The 20,931-nt window shown below is 39.3% G+C and overlaps 3 protein-coding genes across 13 annotated transcripts in view; all 3 read left to right on the forward strand.

Annotated features, from left to right (window-relative positions):
• Positions 1-1,836: 1,836 nt before the first annotated feature.
• rpl31 (ribosomal protein L31) lies at positions 1,837-3,880 on the forward strand. Its single transcript, XM_007565328.2, has 5 exons — positions 1,837-1,925; positions 2,390-2,493; positions 2,889-3,014; positions 3,616-3,728; positions 3,811-3,880. The coding sequence occupies exons 2-5, from the start codon at positions 2,390-2,392 to the stop codon at positions 3,840-3,842; spliced, it is 375 nt and encodes a 124-aa protein (XP_007565390.1). The 5' UTR covers positions 1,837-1,925; the 3' UTR covers positions 3,843-3,880.
• An 803-nt stretch (positions 3,881-4,683) lies between these two features.
• On the forward strand, positions 4,684-7,253 carry chst10 (carbohydrate sulfotransferase 10). Its single transcript, XM_016678154.1, has 6 exons — positions 4,684-4,956; positions 5,244-5,383; positions 5,798-5,904; positions 6,026-6,251; positions 6,351-6,456; positions 6,610-7,253. The coding sequence occupies exons 2-6, from the start codon at positions 5,290-5,292 to the stop codon at positions 7,160-7,162; spliced, it is 1,086 nt and encodes a 361-aa protein (XP_016533640.1). The 5' UTR covers positions 4,684-4,956; positions 5,244-5,289; the 3' UTR covers positions 7,163-7,253.
• Positions 7,254-11,268: 4,015 nt separating this feature from the next.
• Positions 11,269-20,931, forward strand: part of LOC103147133 (mitogen-activated protein kinase kinase kinase kinase 4-like) — a 35,501-nt gene continuing 25,838 nt past the window's right edge. For 8 of the 11 annotated variants that reach the window (XM_016678123.1, XM_016678128.1, XM_016678124.1 and 5 more), the window contains exons 1-2: positions 11,269-11,549; positions 11,879-11,944. In XM_016678123.1, the coding sequence (XP_016533609.1) occupies positions 11,493-11,549; positions 11,879-11,944 (123 nt within the window). In that variant the 5' untranslated portion in view covers positions 11,269-11,492. The remainder of the gene's footprint in view (positions 11,550-11,878; positions 11,945-20,931) is intronic. The other 3 variants (XM_016678129.1, XM_007565330.2, XM_016678132.1) reach the window with 2 other exon arrangements.

Here is a 20,931-nt window from a genome sequence, read left to right on the forward strand (position 1 = left end):
GAGTTCCTTCTGAAAAATGGGGAAAGATTGTTTTAAGAAAATTACATTTGTGAAGAACTTGCCCATGATAATTATTACATTTAGTTGCCTTTCAAATTTCTTTTCTTTTCTCAGGGTCCCAAAAATGTCATTCTTAGAAAATCCAGGTAAGTTTGGAGTTTTAGGGAAAAGCCCGTAGTGAACATCATCCCACAAAGCTTTACAATTCACAAATTCATAGAAAAGGTGTTCAGTCGACTCAATATCACCATTGCAAAATAAACTAGTGTTATCATCAATAGCAAATCGAACCCTGAGGAATTCCTTCAGGGGTAAACACCTGGAAAGATTCTGGAGTTGACTTCCTTGGCTTTTGGAGGAACTGGAAGATTTAAATAATTTGTTCTAATTTTTCCCTTTGAAAAGAAATGTAATATATAATTTGGATTTGATACAAAAGGAAACAAAGTACTAGAGAAGCATTCCCTAATTTTTGAGTTTTTTAGTTTATTATCTGAAATAATAAACTTCTGGTTAATAGGAAGTCCATTAACCAGAAGTCCAGGTAGAACAGGGGTTTTGTAATCAGGGTTCTCATAAAAACATTTAACTTTACATAAAATATTTGGGGGAAATGGCTCTAATAATTTTTTTGAAATTCACTTTTATTTTAAGGTTATATTTAACACGGAAGTCTTCAAAAGACATAATGCCTCCATTATTTAATAAATGCATCACAGACCAAACACTTTGTTCTAGCCAAGTATGTGCAAAGATTAATTTTTGCAACGGCAGTTCCACAAGGAAGTATTGTGTGGGCTATAGTTATGTTTATCTCCAATGTAAAACTTGCTGGTTAAAGAAGGAAAGTTTAACAGGCAGTTTTTTTAATTTCGAAGTCGCATCTAAGAAGGAAACTAACCACCCAGATTTGAAAATATATATTTTACATGGAATATGGAACCATATTGCATTATTATTTGTTATAAAAGACCGAAGCCAGTTTATTTTTAAAGTGCCATTCATGCTGTCAAATTCAATAGCTTGCACACATTACTACACTTTTATTAATTACTCTTTCACAAAACAATTAAAAAACCAAAACCTGGACAGTTTTTAATATCAGGGCAGGGGTACTTTTTGGAAGAAAAACAAAAACAAAACAAAACAAAAAAACGACCCCATTATAATTTAGATAAATAGGGTGTATCTGATTGGTTAATTTCTCATGTAGTTATTTAATAATTATGTTAAAATACTGGTTCCTGGTGTATGATTCAATAAAATGATTAATAATTAATAATCTACTGTTTTTTCTGTTTAGTTGACTGTGTTTGATTATAAGGATTTACTCCTTGTGATGAAATCAACAAAAACAAAAATAATTACTTTCATGGGATTTTCTGCCTTTATTATATTAATAATTAAAGCCTTTTGATGGATTAGGGTTAGGTTTTTTTTTTTTTTTTTTAACAAGTTTGGTAGTGATCTACCCATTATATATAATAGAAAGTTAGTGAAAAACCACTCCATGGGGCTTCATTAAAGTCATTCTAAATAGTTATAATATAAGTCTGTCTGGAGAGCAGAACAGCTTTTCTCGGAAATACAAAGGTTATGGAAAAAATAAGTGCCTCGGTCATCCTTCCACAAAGGGAAACCGGTAAGTTCCAGCCGCAAAAGTCCTTGTTTGTTTTCGGGTTATTAAATTTATAAATTAAAATTGATTTATTTCCTTAACTTTAAGCAGTTGTTTCAAATGTTTTTATATGTGTTTATCAATGTCATTATTTGCCAAAAAAAATGTAGTTGACTCTAAAGCATTGGGAACCACTATTCATCTATCTGTTTCTAGTGTATTTTATTTCCAACGGACCCATTTCCTTCAACCACTCCGCTCTGATTTTGGTCCGTCCTTCCGACTTCCGCCTCAGCTACGAGCCGAGGTGAGTACTTTTTTCGGGATCAAAACCATCTACAATCCATCACCATCTTCTGTTTTAAAAGCAAAAAAATTATGCTTTAGCGTTATAAGTATGTATATAAGGACAATATAAAATGTCACATTGTGTTTTAGATAGTTTAACGTATGATTTGGTAGTTACAACGATGAGATGTAGCAGGGGATCGGGAGATGTGGCTTCAGCTAGCGTGGCTAATCCAAGTACAGTTACTCTGTTTTAGAAACAGAATTGGTCCTTTGTCAAATTATTTTTATTGCGTTTTCAGTTTATATAAACTGTAATTTGTGTATTATTTGTAATAATGTCATAGTTTGCCAACTTAATGCTAACGCGGCGGTTTTCTGTGTAAGATTGATGCGAGTTGAGGTTGAAGCTGCTTTGTAGTTTTAGCACTTGTTCCAATAGCAACTAAATCGGTACTGTAATATATTAATAATGTTCTCCAGATGGCCCCAACCAAGAAAGGAGAGAAAAAGAAGGGGCGTTCAGCCATTAACGAGGTGGTGACCAGAGAGTACACCATCAATATCCACAAGCGCATTCATGGAGTGTGAGTACTGCAGAAAAACAGAATATTTTAAGCGTAGTTTGCCATTTGTGAAACTTATGTTTGTGTTTATTGTCAAGCCAGGTAAATTCCAATATTTGGCATATTTTTTTAACATTAGGACAGGTCAAAATACTAAAATGTATTGATTCCTTCTAAATATTTTTGTTGATGGAGATTAGAAATTCATTAAAAATCAAAACTGGCTTAAACGTGTTTTTCTGTCTCTGTTTATGCAGATTTCCATCACCGTTTAATATTCTTGATTGTGCATAGAGAGCAAAAAGTTATATTTAATTGCTGATAAACTGCAAATGGTTGTGTAAACAATCCGACAATGTGTGAATTTCATTTCGTCCCCCTTTCTGCTGTTAATGTGACTGAAATGTCTCGTGCAGGGGTTTCAAGAAGAGGGCTCCCCGTGCCATCAACGAGATCCGCAAGTTCGCCATGAAGGAGATGGGAACTCCTGATGTCCGCATCGACACTCGCCTCAACAAGGCGGTGTGGAGCAAGGGGATCAGGTCAGTCAGTCTGTCTGATTTCCATTAATGAACAAAAAGGAAATTAATAGGCTTAACATCAAGAAAATCATTATTTGAATTTCCCACTCTTTTTTTTTTTTCATTTGAAATGCATGACGGTGCATTTAATGCATTTCACTGCGCCAGGAGGCCCTGGCCTTATGGAATATGAAATTGCACCTAAATCATAGTTTAATTTTGCCTGCTCTCTATCCACTAATGTGTGCAATGTGTTTAAAAGCTCTACATTAATATTTCTTTTTGTGGTTGGGATCATTGGAAAATATTGGACGAATTTTAACTCAAGTTGGTGACAATTGTACGTAGGATATATTACATACATACTGATCTGAATCTGCTACCTGTATAGCTCCAAATATTGTTTTTGTTCTTTCTGGAATTGATACATTCTGCTGCAGAAATTATTCTTATTATTTTTTGCTGATTTAATTGGGCTGTTGGTTCTGATGAAAAATCAAGATGTCAATAAAACTGAACTTGGACGTAGCGGTGCAAACAGATGATACCTACGAGGTTTTATTCCATCTTGTTTGGCACTTGAAGCAGCTGTTCAGTCGACTTCTCCTGATGTGTTGTGCAGGAACGTGCCGTACAGGATGCGCGTACGGCTGTCCAGGAAGCGCAACGAGGATGAGGACTCTCCCAACAAACTCTACACCCTGGTCACATACGTTCCTGTCACCACATGCAAAGGTAAATCCTCAGGCCGCTGGCTCTGAAGCGTCTTTACTAGCAATATAGATGTTTAATCATTTGTTTCTCCTTTTCCCAACAGGTCTGCAGACTGTCAACGTTGATGAAAATTAAATTTGTGGAATAAATGAAAAATAAAAAATAGAAAAAGCTTGTCTTTGTCTTTTGTTTAGCTCACTCTTGTCACTTATTTGTTCCCATAATAAGGAACATGGCGAAAAGGCCAGATGCATTTCTTTATAAAAATGACCTGAAAGTTTACAGACTGAACTTTCTCAAATCTCGTGTTACAACCATGGAATTTTAAATGTATTTTACTAGAGTTTTGTCAGGCCAATACAAATGAGAGCATGATGGGAAATAAGACATTTTCTTCTCTTTATATTTGTAGGAAAAGTAGTTTCCAACTTAAGATTTGAAAATTGATCTAAAGAATATGTTTAATAGTCATTTCATGTGGAAATTTCATCAAAGTGAAAAATATGCCAAAACGGGCATTTTTGTTTGTATATGTTTTAACCAAAAGTTAGTAAGAGTTTTGATTAAATATGGAAGACAAAAATCAGAATTGGATTTTAATCAAATAATTTTGAGAAAGCAGACAGCATTCTGACTATTAAAGCTAGAATCATCCTTTTTGTTCCACAAGTGGGAAATTTAGGCTGTCAACATGACAGTGGACAGAACAAGAGAAGCAAATGAAAAAATTAAATACAGTAAGGTGTAGAGAAAACATACAAGCTAGACTGAAATAGATATGAAAATATTAAATAGAAAAATACATATGTGTATATATATATATATACATAATTATGTAATTATCTTTAATCAAAAGTTTACATTTTCAAGTGAGAAGCTGGAAATAAAAACTGATCCTGTTTTGCATCAGTTTGGGAATCAAGGGTCAGTCATCCGCAGACTACAGAACGAAAATGTTTCTAAGCCTTTTAAAAAAAATAATTTAGGTCCCTTGAATATTTATCCATCTATCGACTTCATCTCCACAGCTTGTCACATGAACACATTCATTCAAGTCTGAGCATTTAGAACAAGAAAAACGGGAGACGCCAAATCTAGGGTGCAGTGACGCGGTCCCGTCGCTGGGAGGAGCTGTTCATTTTGCCTGCACTTGGATCGGATGGAGTGAAAAACACATTAGCTTCGATAGCAATGGCTAATGTTTACTCCTTATTTAGCTTAGCTGTGCGCTTTCTATAACTCAACATAAGGTAAGAGGAAATGCTTTACTGGCTCACTATCTGCTTTGTCACCTTTTATGAACATCGCAGAGATAAACTAAGGGATATGCGGGATGTCAGGGACGAGCAGGCGTGGCTTGCTAACTGGCTAGATACCTAGCTAGCCAATTAAAGCATTTTTATATAAACTACTGGAGCTACAAATGCTAATATTTTATAGAAATTTGTACCACCCAGCGATTTTCTCAATGACACCTCTTTGAATCGCCTTTCGCATGATTTAAGGCGTCTCATTTTGCGTGTTGCAAACCTGTCCAGGTGCGAGCTTCTGCTTTCCATGGCCGTGGGCTGATGTGCACATCATGCGGCACCAGTGGCTGCTCCTCGGGGCTTGTGGCTGGGTCCTGCTCGTCCTCATGTTTGTCAGTAAATTCATCAGCTTTAAAACTATTGAAGGTAAGATACTGGTCACCGGTGCTATATCTTCATGCAACACTAGATTGAAAACAATCAGGAGACATTTCAGAAGCTTATCGGTCACAGAGAATGGTTACTGTAATTAAAGCTAAAGATTGTCAAAAGAAATATTAGATGTGCAACATTTTGTTCATTCTACCTTTGCTTTTCATGCAAATTTTTTAAACTCTTCTATTTACTTCTTTTTTTCAGCTACATTTTGTGTTAAAATACAAAACTGTAGTGATAAGACTCCAATATATATTTTCTTTCAATACTGATGTTTGGGCTGTTTTTTTGGTTATGATGGCACACTTTGGTATTAGAAATATTTCAGGACGATAAACGGATGATTTATTTCATTTTATTCTGCATGTTTAGAAGTCAGATTAACATTTGTTTGTGCTTTCCCAGGTTACAAGAAGCGACCTGCTCAAAGTTGGACTGTGGGAGATACAAAGGTGGCGAAACTGGCATCTGTGCCGAGCACATTAAAGCAAAATCAAACACCATCACATCAGGTGAGAAATTCATTTCAGATATTTTTTATTTATTTATTTTTTACCTCTTTCCTATTCACACAAAAAAATTGCTGTGAAATTCAGTCCATCAGTCATGGCAGCTCTTGTGTGATTGTCTCAGCCCTCAGTTGCGGCCACCGCGTCAGACTGGCAGGAGGTCTCCGAGAGCCGACTCGAGCATCTTTCAGCCGTGTGCAAGAACAGCAGCCTGAGGAATTTAACTCACGTCTCGATCAGCAAGTTCGTCCTCGACCGCATCTTTGTCTGCGACAAGCGCCAGATCTTGTTCTGCCAGACGCCTAAAGTGGGGAACACACAGTGGAAGAAGGTGCTCATTGTGCTCAATGGTGAGTACAGGATGGACTGCTGCACATTTTACTGGCGTTACAGTGGGAATTTACAAGGATGAAGCTTAGAAAGTTTCTGGTTTGTCTTGGCTGCTGCAGGAGGTTTTCCCAGCGTGGAAGAAATCCCAGAAAACCTCGTTCACGACCACGACAAAAACGGCCTGCCCCGCCTGTCTTCATTCTCCCCGCAGGAAATAACTGAAAGGTTGGTTTTGTTTGTGTGTAAATTGCATACCGCAGACAATCTATTTTCTTTTTTCTTCCCTGCAAGTGCAATGGATCAAATTTCATGAAATTTAACATGCCTCGTAGGAGTTTTTCAAATTTACTTGTTAATCCTTGCTGTCTGCCTCACCAGATTGAACTCTTACTTTAAGTTCTTCATCGTGAGAGATCCCTTCGAACGCCTCATTTCTGCATTCAAGGACAAGTTCGTGAAGAACCCGCGCTTCGAGCCCTGGTACAAGCACGACATCGCGCCGGCCATCATCCGCAAATACCGCAAGGTCCACCGCGAGAGCGACCTGGCCGCCTCCGGCCTGCACTTCGAGGACTTCGTCCGTTACCTGGGAGACGCCGAGGGCCGGCGGCGGATGGACCGGCAGTTCGGGGAGCACATCATCCACTGGGTGACGTACGCGGAGCTGTGCGCGCCTTGCGAGATAAACTACAGCGTGGTCGGGCACCACGAGACCCTGGAGCACGACGCGGCGTTCATCCTGAGAGCAGCCGGCATCCACCAACTGGTGTCGTACCCGGCCATTCCTCCGGGCATCACGCGCTACAACAGGACCAAGGTGGAGCACTACTTCTCAGGGATCAGCAAGCGGGACATCAGGCGTCTCTATGCACGATACCAAGGCGACTTCCAGCTGTTTGGCTACCCGACGCCAGAGTTTTTACTGAACTGAATGGGAAAACTGAACTAGGGTGCTGGATTTTAGCATCCTTGCTGCCATAGGAAGAGCAGACTTTAAAATAAATTGTCTACTTTTACTCCCATGGTTTTGTTGGAATAATCGGTGTGAGCTGTGTTGAATTATCATTTTACTGAAGGAAAGTAGTCAATATAATTGATGAGAGGTGTAAATCAAACGAAGAACACATTTAACGGTTTTATATTTAATAATCATGTTTGACTTCTTATCTGTTATACAGGTATATAGTCCTGTAAATGTAGCTATATTGTTGCACTGTTTGGATCTCCTGATTCAGGGATTCGTTATGGATGATGCTGCAGGTGCATCTCAGTAAATCAGAATACCATTGAAGGGGCAGTATTATGTCAAATTGACTTTTTTTTTTTATTATTATCTTTACATCATGTTATAATGTTACTCCCTCATCAAAAACATACCAGGAGTGTTGCCTTGATTGCATGTTTGAAAAACCCTTCAGTCTCACAAAAAAAACCCCACTAAACTGCCCATTTAAAAGTGTATTTTAGTTGAACCATGTGTACTATGTAGATTAATTAAACAAATAATTTTTGCTAAACTATTTAAACTCCTTGGTGACGTTTTCAGATGCGCCTGCGCAGCTGCAGATCCTGTTCTGTTATAATTGAAGGTCCTCTTTGAAGAACAAACTGAGCACTTGTGGTTTTTCATTAAGGTTTTTATGACTTATCGAACAGCATTAACTTTTTTACATTTTTATAATAATGAAGTATAATAACGAGGCAAGCAAATGTCTTGTCAAGGAAAAAAATAAAACCTGGGTAAGGTTAATATAGGTGTAATAATGAACTGAAAAACTGACTCCCTTTGCGCCGACACTGGATTTTGAAAGCTACTTTTTTTTTTCTACAAGAAGTGTAACACTTAAATGTTCTTAACATGACTTGCAATTAAACATTTTTATTAAATGTTGATATTTATATTAGGAATTTGGTGACGGGTGGCTGCAAGTTTTAAAGCATTATTGGCTCCCTGTGGGTAGTTTGTGTTTCAGAGACCGGGTTTAAAATAAAGGCGTAAAATATCTGTGTGGTGGTTTCCATTTGTTGTGCTTTTGAATTTTGTGCAAACAACAAATAATTTAAAGGGATGTACGACAAAACTTGTATATCTGCTTTGGATTCACTTGACATTTCAGTAGTGTGGTTTCAAAGAAACAGTGACGTCTTTGTTTCCTTTCTGTTATCCCAATAACTTGCTGTAACAATTCACAAAAAAAAGTGAACAACTTGAAGAAGCAATTTCTGCCTAATAAATATGACAAGCTAGCATCTTCTTAGATATTGCTTAGAATGACCCAATCTTTAAAAAAAAACTATCGAAACAGCGACGTAATGATCAACTCTGGATGCAGTGATACCAAAGATCCACGAGGTGGCGGTAAATACTTGAATTAACAGTGACACCAGCTTTGAACTCCAATGAATCCTTGATCTAAATGCCACCACTCGAAGCTGTTACGGTGAAATATTGGATTAGTAAATGTCACCTGTTGTGTGTCCAAAACAAACATGCCAGGTATAAGATAACAGTAATCACATCAACACAAGGAACAGAGTTTACATTTATTACCTGCTGAATGTTCGCGTTTGATTTCTGGTATCTTTTTTTGAGACTAATTTACTAAGCGTTAGTCATGTTTTGCACTGTTATACTCATAAATATTGAATGTTTCCCCATTTTGTCATGTTGCAACCACAAGCTACATTGTGTTTGAATTGGAATTTATGATACAGACAACACAAAAAGTGTTTAATTGTGAAGCAGGAGGAAATTATGCAAACTTAAGCTAATTTTTCGTGCAAAAATCAGCCAGATTGTACGTAAAACATCTGTGAACATGTAAAAGAAACAGAATAGTGGTTTTTGAGGACTGAAGTTGCAGTTCTCTGTGTCTAAATCATTCATTTGCGACACTGATTATATGTTTTGGGTCTCTGACCTTACGGAAGGGAAACCTCCACCCCAGTCTCAAGAGGGGTGGAGGATGTTAAGGTTAAAGTAAGGTATTTGGTATCCACAACACAGAGTGTATGTTGTAACATACTCTTTCCATGTTCAGATGATGGATTGGACAATGCTCAGCAAGTCGTCGAAAGCTCGGGTTGTTAATTGTGAATATATAAATGCATGTCACACTTTTCAGATTTTCTTTCACTTTACATTTGCAGACTACTTTGTGTTTGTCTACTAAATAAAATACATTGAATGAAAAGTTCTCTGCATTTTCTCCCTCAGCTTTGTTGCTTTCCCCCCAGCCTGCCCAACTGGTTCCTCCTGTCTTTTTATTTGCATGTCTTGGTAAAGTTTGTTCAAGCAACAGATTGTCTGTCTCTGGTTGGACCTTTCACTGTGCTGTGGCGGTAATTAACTGACATCCTGCCTTTTGCTTTTGCTTTGTTAGAAAGCATTCAGAGCATGACGCCGTGTAGCGCGCTTAAAGGATTTATGATTATTGGTGCAGCTGCAGAATGGCTTGAGATAAAGACGCAGAGCCATGATTGAACTACATCAATGGACTGAGTGAGGTTTGCAGAAATTACAGCTTTTAGTACATCTGACTCACCTGCAAAACTGTACTGATTTTTAACTTGTTTACTATTAAGATAGCAATCAGTTCTGGAAATTATTGTAGCAAAAAGAATCCTTACTTATTTTTCTCCTAAAGCTCTCCGGTGTGCCAACTGTCCAGACACAACATCCCCTCCTGATTCTGCTCATCTGCCACACCCATGCTTACCAGTGTGAACATTTTAAGTCAATGTGCACACGTCCAGGCCGGCATCTGCCCTCGTCTCACCTGTCTGCCCACTGAGGTGCTTTGTGTAAACACCAGCATGCGGGCTGATGTCCGTTGGACAGTTTAGGCAGGAATTGTGTGTTATCATCACTGTATCCACGCTCACTGAGGAGAGACCCAGCCCTAATCTCTCTGTGTGCAGCCAACCGGCTTCCTGTGTTTGAGGGATTCTCTTCTAAATCAGCGTGAAGCCAGAGGACAGCAAACAGAAGAGAAGCTCTGCTGGGGTAGCTTCACCTTCAGCGTAAAAGAAAGACAGATAGAGTTCCTGATGTCACCGTGACACAATAAAAGAGGAAAAATACATTGATACGTAGGAAAATAACAATAGATTGGTTGAAAATCTGTCCAATATTACTGTAGATCTAACCTGGACACATCCTTATATAGATATATAAAATGATAAATCACCCAAACACAAGGAGGAAATGGGCAAAATTATGTGCAAAGTGTGGTTTAATATAAAGATTTTTTTAAAAATGGCAATATGATGAACAGATGAACACAAAGAGAACAAGAGGGAGTAAAATCACATATTTATGAAAAAACATATCTGAGCATATAATTGAACAAAACAAACAGGGAAACGAGAAAAAAAATATATAAAGAAATAGCCCAAAACAATATCAAAACACTCACAAAAATGCATTTGAGATCTTATCGATTATGGTAAAATACCAATCTGATTAAAGTAATAAATTGTTTTGAAGAGGCAGGAAACTGAAAAAAAAATTGCTCAAAATTACTGGATATAAGCAACTAGCAAACTGCAAAATACATAAATAAACAAATACATTTGAATAAAATGAAAGAAAGTCAAAACATCCAGAATGTACAAACTTTTGTTGTTCAAAGATTTATATTTTGCTTCTTTATGTGGTGACTAGCTCTTTGATATACTTTCTACTTACTTTATTCAATAGACCATTTTCTCCGATCTTATAGTGACTTGATTTTTCTCAAATTTCTCAAATATACACAAAGATCCTCTTCTAAATAATACATGAACTGAATTGTAAGTGCTTGAAATAAGCAACAAATAACAGGCATAAATGATCATTGGAGGTATTTGTACATACGTAACCTGTTTATTTTCTATTTTGATTGCAGTAAAAGCAACAAAATACCAAGATATCTATATGCTTATCTATACAGTTTCCATACATATATAAATGTTGTCTTTCATGAACATTATTTTGGGGAGGACAGATTAGATGCTTTTATTTTGAAACGGCCCAGCGGAAGTCAGACAATGACTGCTAGCTTGACCACAGCAGCGAGGCAGCAGCAGCAGCACAGTGAGCCCGCTGCCACCTCAACATGGAGTAGCTGGAGCCGAGCGCCTACTGCCGAAGAGCGGATTCCTTTGACGGGAAGACCCGGCGCCATATATTTAATTTATCTGCCAAGAAAAACCCCCGCAAATGATACAGCGGCCATATTTAGTAGAGTCACAGGGAAGCCCGGCTTTTATTTGAAAAGATGGCGAACGACTCTCCAGCTAAAAGTCTGGTAGACATAGACTTGGCTTCATTGCGGGTGAGTGCTGGGGACCCGAGACGATGTTTTCCCTGCTCTTTTTTGCCTCTTTATTTCACATTTCTCTGTAAAGCGTCCTCTGTTTAAAGCGCATTACATGGGCAGGTTTCAGGCTGGGTTTCGGCGTTTCTTTGTGCTAAAGATGCTTTAAAAACGAGCGCTGAGGCTCATCGAGGTGTTGCCAGTGTCTGATTTTCCTTTGTTCGAGATGCGTTTGGCATGTTGGGGAGACCAGGGCGCAACAGCTGGCGGACACCGGACAATGTTATCGGTTTTAAGATGTAACAACACTTGTTATTGAACCACCCTGTCCTTTTTCTCTACTGCAGGATCCGGCTGGGATATTTGAGCTGGTGGAGGTAGTTGGAAATGGCACCTATGGACAAGTATACAAGGTTGGTTGGAGGCATGGCCTGTCCTGTTTTCATCTAATCTGATTTTCTGTTTTAAACTCTAAGAACAAAGGAAGGGGCATTAAGGCTGGATGGTTAGGTTGGACCACATGGTGGGAGAACGAGCAGCGCTTTCCCTCTGGTGTTATTGTTAAGAGTTGGCCTGGGAAGCGAGGGTTAATGGCTGAATCAGACCATGTAAACTCTGATGCATCACCCATCTTGCATCAACAAAAGAGTAGATAAGAAACCCTTGCCTTAATGTAGGGAAAACCTCCAAGAGTCATGTCACAAACTAACAGAGCATTAAAAGATTTAAAATCGTGCCAAGATCACGTAGATGCAACATCCTGGGGTGGAACATGATTTATACTTGAACAGTAGATTGATCAGATTATGAAATTTCAACTTTAGAAGTTATATTGGCTCATCATATATGTGTATCTAAAGACTTTGTTTCTAGAACATTTAGATGTTCTGGGAAAAAAAATAATATATATATATATATATAACACATTTTTCAGTGATCAATGTTGCTGGGACAGAAATTATGAATTCACTTTTTCCCTGCATTTGGTTTAACTGTATGCCATATTGTCATGACAACTTCCTCCTACATTATCGCATATTTGATCTTTCCTGATATCAAGCATTTGTCAGTGAGAGTTGTGACACTGCAGCCTACAAAGCTGTTTTTTAAGAACCATGTAATTGTGGATTTTTTTGTGTGTTCCAACTAACAAATGTTCGCAGGTCAACGCACAGCGTTGCAAAGAAAATGGTTTTCCACTTCAGGATTTCAGAAAACACAGAGTTTCTCAGAAAGTGCGCTGAAACAAAACAGCAGATTTTTCTTTATATGTGTTGTGTTGATGACATAAGAGGCACAAGAATCAAGCTGATCAGCTGGGATTGGAAAAACAATATGGCAGAGCAACATTTGACTGATTTATTTATTTATTTATTTTTTTTGTATCCAGATGCTGAAGTTGGATTTGACCAGAATAACCTTTTGTTTTCACTATGTGGTTTTCAATCTAACAAAATGGAGGAATAGAAAGATTAGCCCCGCTTATGTATCAAAGCACATGTTTCTAACCTTTTGGCTGATTTATTTCAAACTCAAAAAGTGCACTGTGGCACCTGCTGTTTGGTGAATCTCTGGGTTTTTACCTTGCAGGTTTAAACCAGAGTTTGACTCAAACCGTCTCCCAGCTGGGATTGTCTTCAGAACTGTTAATTTTTCCAGTTTGAACCCTTCCATCTGATTTGGTTTCTGTACAAATTCACCCCAAAACGGCGCCTCTGCATGTAGTCTTAACTTGTAGCTTCCTCTGTTGTGTTGGCATGGCAATGGTGTGGGTGGAGCTGCAGGTGCATGCAAGGTGGGGTCAGCTGGGTCATTACAAATCTACCTGCATCACCTTTGGCAGCGGCAGCATGTGATTCAGCGGTGCTTGAACGTCATCTCAATGGACAGTTCCTCAAGATCTTTAATGACGAAAATCAGTCTGCGTTGGTCAAGAACTGTTTTAATCGTTGCCAAATATTCTTCAAATCCATTCTGTGTTCCCTCATGCGGCTCAAACACACTGATGCAACGATACAGATTAAAAGTGAAGAATTTTGACAGAGAAATTTGATTTAAAAAAAAAAACTCGCAAATAAGGAGAATATGCTATAAGGAATGATAAACAATAGGATCTGTCTTTTGGATGCCTGATTTTCTCTCAATTCAATCATTTAAAAAAAAAGGGAAACAAATTGAAAACATGTCAGTAACTGAAAAACTATATACAAAGTCAGTTTTTTTTTATTTTTAAACTAAAGTCTGGTCACCAAAAGCAAGAAAGTTGAGACTTTTTCCTGATTTGGTGACTAATTCCGTTTCTCTTGTCCATCTGCACTCGGTGTTGCATTTCCATGCCTTAAACTACCACTGCTTACTGCTGAAAGACATTGCCAAGCAGGAATGGAGGCAGACGGATTCATCTTTCTGTGCATGTTTGGTTTTTTTTTTCTTCTTCTTCTTGCAGCTGGATCACTAAATGGCATTACCCAGCAGATATGTCCAGTTCAAAGCGTGGCATTGCGGGTTAATGCCGTTTTGTGCAAGCTTTCAGCAGTGCTCCAGTGACCTGCATTCAGTCGCTCCAGCATAATAAACTCCCAGTCTCTCCCCTCCTTGAAATTGTGCTCATGTGACTACTTGGAAGTCAACTCTTTCAGTGTGGATCCTTCCATGTTATCTTCTCACCACATGCTTTTAAACTCAACATATCATGGGGAAGGGAATTAGAGCCTCTCCCTCTCTCTCTCTCTTTTTTTGACCATTTAATCTCTTTCTACATTCAGCGTTCAACGCTAATTCTATTTGCGAACGCCGCCATGTGAGAATGGAGCTCACAGTTGTCAGATTAGCTCGCAGTTGACACAAAAGATGTAGTAGTTGCAGGCAGCCTGCACGAGATAAGCCCAAACCGTCTCCAGTGAAGTCGCTGCCAAGTGCTGGGGCTCTGCCGCAGCGGCTTCCTGTCGATCGGCTGTCGATTAGCGAACTGGCCGGAGGGATGTGGCGTTCGCGACTGAGAGAGGAGCAGCTGTCCGGCTCCAGACAGGAACCCACAAAGCTCGGCTTGTCTCCGCGGGCCGTTTGGGTCTCTCGCCCCGTCAGTCGCTGGGGTCTGTAGAAAGGAGGCGTTTGTCTGCAGCGTTTCAAAGTCCAACCGACTGAATAATCACAACAGGCTCCTCTCTAACTGAAAACTGGGAGGAGTTTTGTCCTCCCTCTGAGGCCTTTTCTGCTTTGTCCACTGCTTGGTCACACTTTGCAAGCCACCTTTTTTACCCCGGATTTGTTTAATTTTTTATTTTTTTTGTCACAATGTGTTTGAGCTTATTCTTTCTGGGACTTGTTCTGAATTCGTCAGGCATTTATCATAGTAATGTTCTTGTAATAATTTTGATTCATTGTCGTGACAAACTCCCATTAATGATGTCCAAGATCCTCAAAAGTATCAGTATTGCCAGGATTGTTACTTCAATGAAAGCAACAATACATTTGAAAATATAACTATAACAGCTGCCACACTTGTGGCTACCTACTTTAGTCCTTCAGAATAAAATCACTTGAATAGAACCTGACGGACAACCTGAAGTAGGCTAGATCTCCAACAGCAACACATACTACTTTAGTCTAAAGAAATTTAAGATCAGTTTGGTTATAAGGTCATACCTATAGGGCAGCACACATCTGCAGCGTTGCTCGACCCCCGTTTTAATTTTGTCTTAATGGCCGACGCTTAAAGCGATCCTTTTCAAACATGTACTATTCAAGAAGATGAAAGCTACTGAATAAAACATGAATGCCACTCCAACCCTACTCCCATAGCTGCTACTCTTCTGCACTGCTTCCGTAGTTCTTCTTCTTCTGTTGTTGTTTTTATGGCACCGATTGCAGCGGAAGAAAAATAATTTAAAGTGGTGGTGAGAAATCTGGTTTAGGTGGAAATATAAAGAAGGAATACAAAGCTCCTGTTTTGAAGATGTGGAAAAGACTTGCATAGTAAAAATTAGTAAGTAGTTTATGTTCCATATGGAAGACTGACATCTGCTGACATAAATTGATAAATGTATTTAAAAAAATTCACTGATCTGACGTGGGTCAAGACCCAGATATTGACAAGATTTCATAGCCACTTTAAATTCTAAAATGTGCAACTATTTTAGAATAAAGTGCACAAACTCTGTTTTCATATTTCTGCAAAACTGGCTATAAACAAGAACACAGAAATCTGTGAAGACATCTTGACTTTACACTGTAAAAATGAAGGGAGAAGCTGATTTCCTGGTCTTGAAATGCCATGTAAATGTTTTCGTGGCCACGCTGTGCTCCTGTCTCTCTAAACCTGCTCGGTCTGTCAGGATAACGGCCATCGCCCCTGGAGAGGTGCCAGATTACAGTCAGCTTCTGAAAACACAGCAAAGCAGTTTTTCCCCCCTCTGTTTTTTTTGACAGACAGGCTTAATGAAAATTGCTTTAGGGTGAAAAAGCACACTTTAAATCACATATGTTGGTTTGGACAGTTAGCTGATTGGTATGCAAGCCGGCGGAGATTAATTTGAGTTCAGGTTTTGCATTAATAAGCTTACAAACTAATATTTAAGTTGTTTTCTAATCGGACTGCGATCTGCTCCCTTTGGTTACACAAGATTTTCTGATGTCATCCTGATTATACATCTGTCGACACTTCTATCATGTGTAAACTATCCAGTTGTCTGGAAGTTACATTTCATACTCTCTTCCATTAGTCACCGTATTTCCAAATATTTGACCTCGGTGTTTTTACATGCTCGTGTGTTAGACAAAGAGCTTCTTACTAAGCTCTTCCTGCTTATCAGTGGCACTGACCGACAGAGTGTACCAAGTCTGGGGCCCCTCTTTAGATATCATGACTCGAAAGAAGGAAAAAATGACCCAAGATAAGCCCAAGAGCGAAACATGGATCCTTGAATTGCAAATGGCATGCAGAGAAGATTCTCCCTGCCGTACTGAATCACCATATATAGTCGCGCCCATGCCGACCTGTGTGGGGTGTGCCAACTCCTGTGCCCTGTTATTTTCACACTCCTCCCGCGTTTAGAAAATTAACATCAGAATGCCCAGTTTCAGAAGAATAGAAACAAACATCGTTTCCTGCAGATCTCTGGTTAAATCTGGAGAAGCTTGTTCTGAATCTCTGCAGCTTTGTAGCTTGTGTGGTCCATCTTTTCCCTTTGTTTACTCTGCCAATCGGAGTGGCAGCCTCGCCCCTGCCCTCAGAATCAGACGGTCGTCCTCGGGGGGCAGGGCAAGCTCTGCCTGATGGGCACAAAGGCTCTGAGCTGCTGCTGAACCTATCCTTCAATCTGTTTAAAGGCCCACCAACCACATGGGCTGTGTGATACTTGTTTTGTACCACAGGGCAGTGTTTGGAGCAAATTTTGTATTTATTTCCAATTTGAGCAAGCTTGCAATGTAGTTTGCATAAAAAGCATGGGGAAAAATGTTGCTTCCTGTCCTTTTGTGTCAATGTTGGTTCATCCATCTGTCCACGTGTCCTTCTGATTGATTATCCATCTTCTGCTCATCTAGCCATCCTCCATCAGACTATCTGGGTGTCAATAGTTTGACTTGTGTTGGTTATGAAAGTCCATCCAGTTGTCAGTCTTTGTCGTCCCTCCATCCTTCTGGACATCCATCAGATTCTCCAGAAGGATATCAATCAGTCTGTTCCTCTATCCATCGTCTCTGTCCTTCCAGTTGTTTATAATCAGTCCATCTATCTGTCTACCCCATTCAGCGTTCATTTCTCTGTTCTATTTTAATAGTTCAAACACCAAATTGATCATATCATGCACAGAGTAAACTTTCTTGGCAGAAGCTAACAATCACAGTCTTCCTTATTTCTGCACTAGGGTTACAGCCAGTCAACACCAAGGAAAATGAATGGTTCTCCTCAATTGGCTGCTTTTAAAACCTCAGCCAATATCTACATAAAAATCTGCGACTAGGTGAATTTTCCACGAATAATTTGGAGTTAAATTCAGAAGAAAAATCTGCAAATAAGTGGGGTTTCAGAGTTTGATTGTACAGTTAGGGTATATTTTGAAAAAAATTAATTGTATCCATTGCGATTATCCAACATTTTCTTCAGTCTTTCTTGTCTACTGTCAACTTCAGCCTCTTGGTCTCTAAAATCAACATCAAATTGGAGCATTAAAGACAAAACCAGATCAGGTGAAAGGCCAATAATAGTCTATAACTGGCAAGCAGAAAGTAACCTACCAAATATGGTGCCTAAGCAGTCTACTGTGATTACACTCTTGCACACACTGAAACTGCAATTTCAGTGTAGAGCAAACATGTTTGGGCTTTCTAATGCCTGAAGCATCCAGTGCAGTTGCGTTAGTGCTGGGGGGGTGGGGTGGTAGATGTCACCAGACTGGAGGTTAATCCTCATCGACCTCTCTGCAGCTGCATGCAGGATTTCCTCTCACAGCCCTGAAAAGTCATGCTTTCTTCAGCAGTTTGCAGAAGTGTCCGTAAGATGCAAGAACTTTGTCAGTAGAGAAGTATTGATCCATCTGCTGTCAATAAGCGGTCAAGTTCAGGTAATGCGTCATTCTAACTAGGATTCAATAGGATACAAGAGAAGATTTTCTGTATTTTACAATGCAAAGACAAATTACATGTTGAATTGCTCTTTATTACTCACTAATGGGTTTGGTATTGTGACCGTTGTGTTGCAAAGCGGTGGTCCAGAGGCCTTTGCTGAACCCAGCAGCTCGTCTTGCCTGCTTGCCTAATTAATTTTTGCTGAATAGAGCTCAGTTGTAAAGATCCTGGCTGCTGATTGGCTGCGGAGGCTTTTGGTCAGAATACGGGGGTGTTGGCTGGCTTGGTTCGCTGCAACCAGGCCTGGTGTCTTGTGTTAGAACTACTTTACTCTTTCTGCTGTCCACATTCCTCATTATTGCAGGATTGTATCTGATCTCGTTCTTTTTCTTCTTGTGACATGTGAACATGTGAAACATTGTGAGAAACTCCTCTCGTTTGCACTCTGCACACTGTGCATCCCTTTTGTCCTCGTCGCCCCCACAGTGACCCTTCTCCCTAATTGGTGTCACAAGACGTAGCGTGTCACCTGACGGGTCACTCTGCCCGAACAGAGCGCTCTGTGTTTGTCTGTGTGTACATGCTACTGTCCCATTGAGACGCCTCATTACCAAAGTGAACTTGCGAGGTGGTGGGAGAGGAGATGCTCCTCTTCTGGCCAGAGAGGAAACTCTTCTGTCAGCAAAGTTGGATGTTGCGAGAGGAGTGAAACTTTTGTAAAATGTCAATGTTTCTGCTCAGTCTTCTGGGTCAGGCTTTGAATCTGATTGGTCAAATTTTTTTGGAAGATTTAGTTTGGACTTTGAAATAAGTCTAATGACAAAATCAAAATAATGGAAGAAAAATTTCTTAATATTACCAGAAAAAAAGTGTCAATATTTGGGGAATGATGTAATTTTTGAGAACTCAAATGCTTAAAAAAAAAACAACAAAAAACTTAATTGAAGCTTTTTTTTTCCCCCTCCTTTTTTCTCATCATTTTAAGACATTCTTCTGGTAAAATTGTGTCTTTATTCTGCTTATGTTATTGCTGTATTCTCCTAATTAGACAAATTCTTGTAGCCTGGCCCCCCGTCACACAACTCACAGGAAGGATGATTGAAATAAGCCATTTTTTGAAGATATTTTTGTTTTCATTTGTCATTTCTTTTTTTAGAAAAGAGAGAAAAAAATCAGATCTGATATGCAAAAATAAAATGTTTATTTTTAAGCTGTATCGCCCAGCCCTTATATGAAGCCTGATTTAGGCCTTAAGCCTTAAAAATGTTAATCAGAATGAAAATGACCAAGCTTATTTTAATTTGTTATGTAATAATTGCTTATTGCCACTGGCTTTAACCTGTAAATAACCAAGATCACATATTTGACATCTACTTTTTTTCAGCTGTTTTTCATTGTTTTTTTGTTTTTTGTTTTGCTGGCACCCTGATTGTTGCTAATTTGCTGTATATTCAAGATGCTGAAGGACGACACCATGAATCTTCTCGGCAGCAAGCTGCTGCAATGCAATCAACCGATCAATCAGATCAATCGGATCAATCGGCCTCTTGTTCTGGTTCTTTCCCAGCCCTCCATATGTCTGTTTGCTCATTACATCCAACTGTTCTCCTGGTCTCACGGCGCTGTCATCCTTCCCCTCTGTGCCTCCTTATCGCTGGCTCTGTGTCTTCAGGGAGGCAGTCTGTGAGAACTGGGTCAGTGTGATGTATGAGGCAGTGGCGAGAGAGTGAAAGAAAAAAAAAAAAACCCCGTCAGATCCAGCAACAAGCACGGACTCGTGCGTTTCTACCTGCTGTGACCTGATCATTTCTCTCCTCCGGATTTATTTGATGCATGTTGGAAAAGCCGTAGGCAGAGGTGCGAGTGTGGGTGAATGGTCTGAAAATAGATACGTCAAACTTCCCAAAGGCAGATGGATGCTGCGAGTTGAATCCCACCTACTTGCTCTTAAAGTTCAAAATGTCACCTCAGATGTTCATGCAAACCCCTTTTAGCAGTAACCTTCTGGAGAATTCAAATTAAATTAAAAAATAAAGGAAAATTAAATATTGTCGTAAATTGTAACCAAGTATCTTTGAAGAGGCGTTGTGAATGGTGATGCTGTGGGCAAGAGGATTCTCCAGTAGCAGTTAGTCTTGCAACGAATATGAAAAAGCCTCTGACTGAAGACTGTTATGATGGTTTCACGCAAACGACTCAATTTCTGAGCAGCAGAGAGCATATTCCACAGTAACATGTCCTGGACGACGGCATTAATTGTTTGCAAACACTGCTAATCAACCTCATTTGCTTTTGCTGCTCCATATTAAATCTCTGGTAGTATTGCTAGAGAGACATGAGAGTAGGGAATATGATCCTTCCCCATTAGGATCGATGGCTTGAACTTCCTCCTCACTCCCTCTCTCATCCGACAGTTCAGTCCTCAAACAACAGCAAATGTTTGAACAAACAATGTTTTCCACCTGCTCGAAGATCATTTAGCTAAAAATTTGAAGTCTTGAAGCGGGACCGAGAAAACTGATAAGCATGAAACATTCTGCATGGTTAAAACAAACTGGCTGTTTCCCAGCACCGATTTTCAAGGATTATATTTTATGCGTCTACCTTACAAATTTGCCATTAGTTCTCTCATGGTGAAACAATCCAGACACTTCGTCTGTTTTCTTCTAAAATAACTTGAAAGTTCATATTCTCCAAGACATTCATGTCAGCAGCTTTATTTTAGAGCAGCCTTCTTATCGCCGTCCTAGTGCTGAGTGAGATTTCTCCCCAAATTTAATGACTGGGCTCTCATAGAAGAGGGTAAATTCAATTTTTTTTCTGTCTTTTTAGG

The sequence above is a fragment of the Poecilia formosa genome, unplaced genomic scaffold (assembly GCF_000485575.1).
Source record: "Poecilia formosa unplaced genomic scaffold, Poecilia_formosa-5.1.2 Scaffold174, whole genome shotgun sequence".
Lineage (NCBI taxonomy): Eukaryota > Metazoa > Chordata > Actinopteri > Cyprinodontiformes > Poeciliidae > Poecilia > Poecilia formosa.